Raw genomic sequence first — 9486 nt, 5'->3', positions numbered from 1 at the left:
ATCCAGCCTGGCCCTGAACACTTCCAGGAGTGGGGATTCCACCGCTTCTCTGGGCAACCTGTTCAGCGTCTGACCGCCCTTACAGTGAAGAACTTCCTCCCCCTCTCCAATCTAAACCTACTTCCCTTTCACTCGGACCCCTTGGCCCCTTCTCCTGTCACTACATGCCCATGGGACCCATCCCTCTCCGTCCTTCTCGCAGGCTCTCGGGGCCCGGCTGCGGGCGCGGCCGAAGCCGCTTGTCTCGGATCTCGCGGGGCACACCCGGGGCACACCCGGGGCCGCAGGAAGCGCTCCGCCCGCCGCGCGCGGGCTGCCGGGCCGGGAAGGGGCGGGAGGGGAAGGGGCGGGGCGGGAGGGGAAGGGGCGGGGCGGGCGGGCGCGTCCCGCCGTTGCTGCGGTGACGGGCCGGAAGCGGCCGCTGCTCCGCGCGCCATTTTCAAAGGATTTCGGGCGCTGGGACACCGCGGCCGCTCCGCGGCGGCCCCGCTTGCCGGCGCCTGCTTTTAGTGGTAAGTGTGGGGGGAAAGTGGCGTAAACCTGTTGGCAAAGCGACCGACCGCCCCTCTGTAGGTACGGATCGGGATTGCTGGAAGGTCTGCAAAGCTAGCAGTTTAAGCAGACGGGTGATGACAGGCTCATAATCGAAAGAGTTTTCTTGTGCTGTAGTGGGAGCGTGCAGGGTGTGGTGACAGCCTGCCCAGGGAGGACGTGGTCTTCCTCTCTGGAGACATTCTAAACCCACCTGGACGCGTTCCTGTCACCTGCTCCGGGTGGCCCTGCCTGGTCGCATGATCTCCAGAGATGCCTTCCAACCCTAACCATTCGGGCATTCCATTACACTTTAGAAAAAAAATCTTTCTTCGGAACAAGTGGTGTCTTTCCATTGGCAAAGTGCTGAGACTTCCCAGCAAGCGTGTTGTATGAATGTCTTAGTCAGAGGTGAGTTCCCAGCAAATCCCCTTGGAAGCAGACTTTCCTGAAGCAAGTGCTGGCTCTTTGGGTGTATCTTGGGCATGATGCTGCAGCAGCTGCTTGTTAGGGCACAGCCCCGAAGCACCGCAGTAGTCAAATAGCAGGGCCACTGAATGCCTTTGGTACCTGGGCAAACAGGACAGGAATCAAAAAGGAAAAAACCTTTAACGTGTAAGTTCTGTTGAATGAAAAATGCATTTTGGTATTTCCCAAAACTGAGACTGAAACTGCATTTCACGATTGTCTTTGATGTTAATGTTACAGACTCAATTAAAAAAAATTGTTTCATAGCATATGCATTTGTCCATAGTAATTTCTTTGTGTTCATCTGTTAGCAATTTCTTTGTGTTCAACTGTAGTTTTGTTGTCCACATGGCTCAATGACTGCATTATTTCTTCCAAGGCCAAGATCCACCTTTGCTCTGCTTTTTATTATTACATTTTCTGATTGATAACACAAATACTGCATCTGCAGCACTTCTGAACATGTATTCACCATCAATTTTGCTGTGTTGTTCTCTGTATAGAAGGACGACTTCAATCTGCTAATCTAATACCTATAAACATTGCTGCTTTCACACAATTTTATGCCAGTTGATTCTCTCTACTTAGCCCCTAGAGCAGCTGGACATAGGATTCCACTATTGCCCATCTTTCACATGAAGGTTCAATTTAGACATTGGTCTAAAACAGTAGGGAACAGTTTTAGTTGCTACATATATCTATTACATAAACATTTATATCTTCAAAAGACTGCTCACAGCCATCCAGGCATGTCATAAAATGAAGCATGTGAATGTTGTCACTTTCAGCACTCTTCGTGAGCAAAGGGGGAACAAAAAATTAGGCTAATTGGCTCTGAATACTCTTCAGCAAGCAACTGAGAGATGTAATCATTTAAACATATTAATAAATCCTGTTTAGCAAATGGCTGATTTAAAGTACTAGAGATGTAATTTCTTAAACATTTCCTGTTTAAGAAATGGCTTAATTAAAGTACTGTTCAATTTTCACTTTTCTGTTTTTCATAGAAAATGGAAATTTGATTTTCTTCACAGCAGCACTAAATTGCAAGAAATATTTGGATGATAAATTATGTGACCTGTTTATGGAGCTAATGTAGCCTGTCTCATGGGAAATACCAAAGCTGTTAAAAGTGCTTTCCAGTACTTTGCAAACTTACAGACATCTAGTAGGTGTGACATACCTTTCATCAGGACTCGGTTGTGATTCACAAGGCTATTAAGCTTCTTTAAAGAAAAGCATATTCTGGATTGAATTGACTGAGTGCAAATAATGTAGAAAACTTGGATTTAGAAAAAAGCTTTTTGAGAAGGTTGTTTACCAAATGCTTTTAAGAAAGCAGGTGTCTGTCAGAAATGGAGAGAAGAAGCTGGTGGTTAAAAGAGAGGAAGTACTATATTGCAGTGAATGTGCAGAAGATTGTCTGCTGTTTAAGACTGATCTGAAATAATGGGTTAAACAGCAAGGGACAAAATTTGCTCATTTTATAGACACGTTAAGTGCAATCTCAAGGATTGCAGAAGAGTTTCACTGGACTGAGTAAAAAAGTAGGAATTAAAGAATGATGTTAATAAAGGCAAAGTGATACATGCTCTGGTCTCTAAAATGGTCTCTAAACTTTTTAGAAAGATGTGACACTGTCAGTGCATTTAATCTATGCTTTAGAGCAAACAACGACCAAGTTCCCTGGTTTCAGCTGGGATAAAGTTAGTTTCCTTCCTAGCAGCCAGTGCAGTGTTGTGTTTTGGATTCAGCATGAGAATGATGTTGATAACACTCTGGTGTTGTGGTTGTTGCTAAGTAGTGCTTGCTCCCAGCAGAGGACTTCTCAGTGCCAGTGAGGAGCTGCATGGAAAGCCACGAGGGAGCATAGCCAGGACAGATGATCTGAGCTGGCCAAAGGGGTATTCCACTCCTTAAAAAAATTAACTGGGGAGTAACCCAGAGTGGGGCTGCTTGTGGTTCGGGGACACGCTGGGCATCAGTCGGCACGTGGTGAGCAATTGCATTGTGCATCTCTTGGTTTTATCAACCTCTCTTGCTTACTGCTACTACTGTTGTTGTTGTTGTTATTATTAATTTTGTTTCAAGTATTAAACTGTTCCTATGACAATCTACAAGTTTTGCCAATTTTTCCCCTATTCTCCTCTCCACCCCTGTGGGAGTGGGGGGTGCAAGCAAGCCAGCTGTGTGGTGCTTGGTTGCAAGTTGGGGTTAAGCCATGACAAACACTGATCAGTGATCAGTAATTTGGAAGAGTAGGTTAAACAGCAGGGGACGAAATTTGCTCATTATGTGGACATGCTAAGTGCAGTCCAAGGGTGTCAGAAGGATTTCACTGGACTGAGTAATGATGCCAGAGTTAAGGAGCAGTGTTAGTAAAGGCAAAATGATACATGCTGTGGTCTCTAAAGTGGTAACCACTCAGTGAGATGTGTCACAGTGAATGTGTCTAATCGATGCTTTAGAGTGATGAAAAAGGCAGATGGTGAGTTAGGAATCAATATGAATAGTGAAGGCTACAGCCAAGTATCTCTGGCTGCTCAGAGAAAGGTCTCTCAGATACTATTATAGTTATTTCAGTCCAACTTGAAGCCCTTCAAGGCCCTGCATTATAGGCTTATATGAAAAAAATGTATGTAGGAGTGAGATTTGACTCGTGTTTTAGGTGTTTGTACTCTTGCTGTGGCAACTGTCAAGAGACACAGGACATTGTGTCAGACAGGTCTTTGATTCAACTGAATCAGTGCATTTCATGTATTGATTTTATATTTCCAGAAAAACAAACTTTCCTTTGTAGAAGTAGAATGTAGAATGTAGAAGTTGCTAGATACTTTTTCATGTCATGGTAAGACTAGTGATAGACTAAGTTTAGGATATGAGATCTAAATTATGGTAGTCTGTAATGGCAGAGGTCTGGAATTACTGACAAATAATTTCTTTCTAGCACAGGGTGTATGACAATTATTATCTTTGAAGACTTTAATATCTGTGTTAAGCTCTCTGAAATAACAACCCCAATTCTTATATTCATTTCAGGATGCCTTTTGGACCTATACTATAGCTATTCATTTCCTGGTCTTATTGTGGATCCAATGTGGCTCTAAGAAGTATAAGATAATACCCTTTCTGCATTGATTCCAGTGATAATAATGAATTAAATTAAAAATTTCAGTTTTTAGGAATGTGAGTGATTCAATCAGCAATTTGTCAGTACTTCCCAATATTGGATTGTGTTTAGGTTACAATATCTTAAATGCCCATTGCAGGGATTTAGTGAGATTATATATGTACTTCATAGCCACAGTAACTAAAGTGCTAACATATGTCCATTTATTTTTCTTTGCAGTTACTTCCTGAAAAAGCTGTGACACAGATTTGTTCATGATATTTCTTCTGTAAAACTTCCTCATTTCAATTAGTAAAAAATCTTTGCTCTTTCTAAAACACAAGCTTTTAAGCAAATCTGATGATCTATTTTGAGGTAATTTAATCTTTTTAACTGATAAAGTCTTCTTAAGGAGAAGATGAGCTCAGGAGTTACCAGTTTTCTTCTGTAGTAATATAAAATGTATTCCTGAGTCTCAATCTAGACACAGTAACACAATCACACTTTTCCTGAATTCAACACAGAATCTTCAACTTTAATGTAGAAATACCAAGAACTTGTTACTTTAGTCTTTGGCTGCCAGAGGAGTATGAAGAGCATTTCCTACACATCAGGACATTGACTTCCACTGAGTGGAACCAAAGTGCACCGCCGCCTCCTTCAGCCATCCCAGCACACTATGTGAGGGATTGTTGGCAATGCCATTGCTTAGTTAATGTCCCAACAACCCAAACCTCTTCAAGCAAGTATTTTTGGTAGTACCCAGAGCAGATGCCGTGCTTGTAAGACTGGTGATTCTCATCTACGGAGCAGTACCCGGCAACCACAGGTCTGTTGCTAGACTTCTTTGTGGCATTTTAATAAAATGAGATGAAATCTTAACTTTCCAGCATTAGATATGAGAGAAAGATGCACATTTTCCTCACTTTGTTAGTAGTAATTCATTTTATTTTCAAATATCTTCATGTATTTATTAAATATATTTTTAAAATCTGGAGGATTGTGATGATAGTTTGGGTGATCTCTGTATTCTGTTCCTTTTATATGAGATGCAAACAACACCACCTTGAATTGGTAGTTTGGCTGCTCAGGTCTTTGCAGCCAATAGGTTAATACTGAAACTTCTGAAGAAATGTGAGGGAAGATGTTTTAGAGAAATAACTACTTTTCAAAAATATTTCTAACTATTGAACAGATGTTTTTACAGATTAAGAAACATAAGCTTTAGTACTTGATTTGTCTTCTCATTCTATGTCTAAATTCAGAAGGACATAATGATGTAAAAATTCTTCTTCCCTCAGATGTACTTGGGAAAATCAAATTTATCATTTGGATTCAGACACAGTAATACTGATCCAGACACCTTTAGATTTGCTTAGTAATAAAAAGTTAACTAATCAGTCAATTGAGAGAATCCCAGCTCTCTGATCCTTAAACTGTATTTTCCAGAAAATGATGCAAGTATGACTACAGTACACCAGTATTTTTTATCATTTCTATTTTCTATCATAGAATGTAGATGTTGAAAGTTAATCTGTCTTCAACATTTTACATATTTTATGCAATTTTAGCAATGGTTGGCATAAGATATATTAAGTACTGGCTTGTAAACTTTGAAAGTAAGATTTATATATGAAAGAAAAAAGTATGAATTTTTCAGAGTAATCTGGCAATTTGTATTGTATAAGATACAGTGATTACCATGATTTAAAAAAATCAGAATATAATGAGAAAACTAACTGCCAAGGCAAATACTTATTTTTAAAGGAATATCTAAATATGTTTAAAACTTTTTAGTTGCAGTTATCCTGTTTTAATTTACTTAAAATTTAAGGACGTGCTTCTGCATGAATGCTTTTATTCTACAGAATAAAAATTTTTTTTCCATTATTTTATCCTATATTTTTCCTTCTCTAAAGGACAGATGCTGTAACCAGCAGTCTTTTGCAGGTGTCCTGTTTTTGTTGACTGTGACAAGAGCAGCTTTGGAGGTGTGTTTACAATGAGTGCAAATGCAGAGCGGAGGTTTGTTAATCTCAGGAAACGTCTGAATCAGCTGGGCTATCGGCACCCACTGGGAGTGGACAGCTTACCTTTGGTGGAAAAGCTTTTCAGGTATTCAAAGGGGATTCATTTAAAAATAGTAATCATACAGTAGGTATTGTTAGATTTTTGACAGGTTAAAAAGAAGGTTTAATATGAGGGTTGTTTTCTAGCAGTGTTATTTTAGAGCTAACGTTAAGTTCCAGTGTCTGATGAAGTCAAATGGGTTTGCTTAAATTATGGGAACATCTTAAGATTTAATTTAATTCAGTAGAATTGCTTCTAAGGATCTATGGCATAGGAAAATTCAACTTTTCTAACCTAATAAGAGAGCCAAGAATAGTTGCTATTGATATTTGCTTAAAAGGACACACTCTCGTAACTGGTTGTATAAAAAATAATCCCTATTGCCTGTCCTGTGACTTAAAATAAAACATTCACATCTCCATTTATTATGACCTCATTTAGAGAATTTTAAGTTTGTTGTCTTTGCCCTTTTTACAAGACACATAACAGAAAAAAAGGCAAAAATTTTCAGATTTCCTTCTTATTAGATCTGCTAATTTTTGGCTTTGACATTATTAAGAACACAGTAATTTCCATAGTAATCCAGTTACATTTGACCAAACACAGAAATGTAGCAATTCTGGTTCTGTTGCTCTCTAGTATGTAATACAGATGGAAGAACATAGGTAAGCAAATATGGAGTCATCTGTCTTCAACATTAAGTCTCATCCATGTGTCTACAGGTAGATTTACTCTCTCCATCACTAGCTTTGATACTTATCAGATGTAAACTCCTGATATGCTTTGTAACTATTTTGTTTTCTTTTTTTTTTTGTCCTGTTCTTTCCTATTTACTGTTTCTTTTAAACAGTAAAGACACTTCCTGTCTTTCAGTTTTTCTTATATGACATGAATGTTTTGTTGCCTTTGTTTGAACTCATTTGTTCCCCCTCTTGGGGAAAGGGTTTTGTTTCTCAGGTCATAATAAACATTTGCATCTGCAGTGTGAAGGCTGATAGCATTGCTAACACATCTGATGCTCCTCTATCCTAGTGACTTAGTTCATACAACTGAGAGCCTGCGCAAAGCAAAGTTTTCTTCTGGGAAAACAGAGAAAGAGTGCAGCAATTATGATACTATTTTGGAACCTTATAAAACAGAGAATGCCAGACTTACCAGGGAAAATAATGATTTACACTTGGAAATATTAAAACTGAAAGAGAAGTCTGATCGCCATGTTAAAGGTAATATACAAATGAAGATTTAATTTTTTTAATCCTTCCATGCCAAAATAAAATTGTGGCTAAATCCTTCATCTGCAGATTCTTTTATCTATGCTTTTAAGTGAGTGTGAGTGGTCATGGAGTTTGGTGCCTTTAATGAATTAAGGTTCATGCTCAGACATTTCTTTTGCAGTCATAAAACTTTGGAAGTTCTGCAGATTTTTTTTTCAATAAAATATGAGACTATTAGAAGTCTAATGTATACTTTTGTACCTTGAAATGGTGTTTTTTAATTGAAAATTAAATACTGCGGTTAAATGGGCCTTTGTTCCACAGTGGGTGTTTATTTTTAAAACATGTATAAATATATATTTTCGTGTGTATTTGTAAAAGTATGCACATATATATGTGTATTTGATAATTTTATGCTATGGAAAAAGAATATTGGATTTTCTTTATGCTTATTTTGGTACTACTAGGAAAAATAGTGAATTAGAGAGATAATACTGCTTTTCTCTCCCTTGAAGATTTGAAAGCTTGCTTAAGGAGGGTTGAACACGAAACAACTGACTTGAAATTTTTGAATAACCAGTATATGCATAAAATTAAAGTGCTGGAAAAAGAGACCAAAGCCAAGACTGAAAAAATTCAGGAGCTTCAGGAGAAGAATTTGCAAGCAGTGGTGCAAACACCTGGTGCGTGTGAATAATCACAGATATTTCAACTTTTTCTGGGCTTTTTTGGATCTTCAGAACATAATATCTTTTCCTCTCGTAAGAGAAGTTACTGTACTGAAATATCCAGTAGAGTAACATCACCCTTTGAAACTTTGGGCTCTGAATTCTGTCATTTCTCTGTCTGAAGTTTCATTAGGTCATCACCTGTGTAAGGGACAAATTTGAATGCAAACTTAAGATTCAACTGGAGACTTTTAAGTTAAAATGTGACTAGAAAGCACTGTTAATCAACAGCTATTTCTTTTATTGCTGCACCTAATTAAGAGACATAATGTTTGTCACTTGCATATTTTTGACAGATCATTGATGTGTAAGTGACAAATTCAGATTTTTGGAATCAAGATCTAAACATAGCAAGATGCAAAATATGTCTACAAGTATTCCAATCCTCTATAAACTTACAATATTTAAAGGGTGTTTTGATAACTTAAAATGTTCTACATGTTACTTTCAGGTTAATGTCTTTCTCCAGGGTTTCCTTTTTCTTAATTTTTTGAAGCTAAGGAATATAGATTATTTTGTGAAATTTTGAGACTGTCTTTTTTTTTTCCAAGTCATTGAATTATATATACATTTTTGGCATTTGAGAAAAATGAACAGATAGCTAGGAAAAACTCAATTTCCTCTTTATTTTTGCATACCTTTTCGCACTTCATGTCCTTTGCTTCAAAGATGACATGTTAAGCTTTTGTCTATCCTTCTGCATACTTGCCCCTTGGTCACCAGTCTTCTAGGATTTTTCTATACTACATCATCCAATATTGCATGTTCTTATTTAACCATATGATGAAGAGGAGATGTTCTATCTGGAAAAAATACTGTGTTTTGCTTTTTTCTGAATATGTTATCACTCAAGCTAATAGCATACTCTGCTTGATAAGCAGTAGGATATGATATGCACTGAAATGAACACAGAGTAGAAAAAATAAAAATACTACTAAGCAATGCAAAGGTTAGTTTGGTCATAAAATAGTTCTTAAATGTTAAAACCAAATGTCTTTTGTGGTGTTTTGATTTAGCTGTTTTAGTAAGCTGAATCACTAACAGCTTCAACAAATTTGAACTATAGAGTATTTGGGATCTTAAACAGTAGGGAAAATTACTTATAAAAGCTTTGTGTGTTTCCTTATTATAATAGTGAATTTTGGCAAAACTGTTACTAACCTGCAAGAATGGCGTTGTCTAGAATATATGAATTACTTTGTGTGTTTCCTTATTATATTAGTGAACTTTGGCAAAACTGGTACTAACCTGCAAGAATGGTGTTGTCTAGAATATGTGAATTTTATCAGCTTATTGCAGGAGGATTAAAATGGTGAAACATGCTAATTCAGAAGCAGCAGAATAAATAAGAAAATTAATTTTGTAT

General features: G+C 37.7%; 1 protein-coding gene across 5 annotated transcripts in view; it reads left to right on the top strand.

Annotated features, from left to right (window-relative positions):
- Window positions 1–388: 388 nt before the first annotated feature.
- The window catches only part of CEP135 (centrosomal protein 135), a 35295-nt gene continuing 26197 nt past the window's right edge, over window positions 389–9486 (top strand). For 3 of the 5 annotated variants that reach the window (XR_013182112.1, XM_077177514.1, XM_077177518.1), the window contains exons 1-5: window positions 389–512; window positions 4349–4937; window positions 6059–6223; window positions 7211–7401; window positions 7908–8075. Coding sequence is in view for 4 of the 5 variants with exons in the window: in XM_077177514.1 (XP_077033629.1) it covers window positions 6111–6223; window positions 7211–7401; window positions 7908–8075 (472 nt within the window). In the remaining variant the exon portion in view is untranslated. Of the gene's footprint in view, window positions 513–2819; window positions 2995–4348; window positions 4938–6058; window positions 6224–7210; window positions 7402–7907; window positions 8076–9486 lie in introns of all 5 variants that reach the window. The other 2 variants (XM_077177516.1, XM_077177517.1) reach the window with 2 other exon arrangements.

The sequence above is a fragment of the Agelaius phoeniceus genome, chromosome 4 (assembly GCF_051311805.1).
Source record: "Agelaius phoeniceus isolate bAgePho1 chromosome 4, bAgePho1.hap1, whole genome shotgun sequence".
Classification (NCBI taxonomy): domain Eukaryota; kingdom Metazoa; phylum Chordata; class Aves; order Passeriformes; family Icteridae; genus Agelaius; species Agelaius phoeniceus.
Note: the sequence above shows the minus strand (reverse complement) of the source record. Positions and strands in the feature narration are given on the sequence as shown.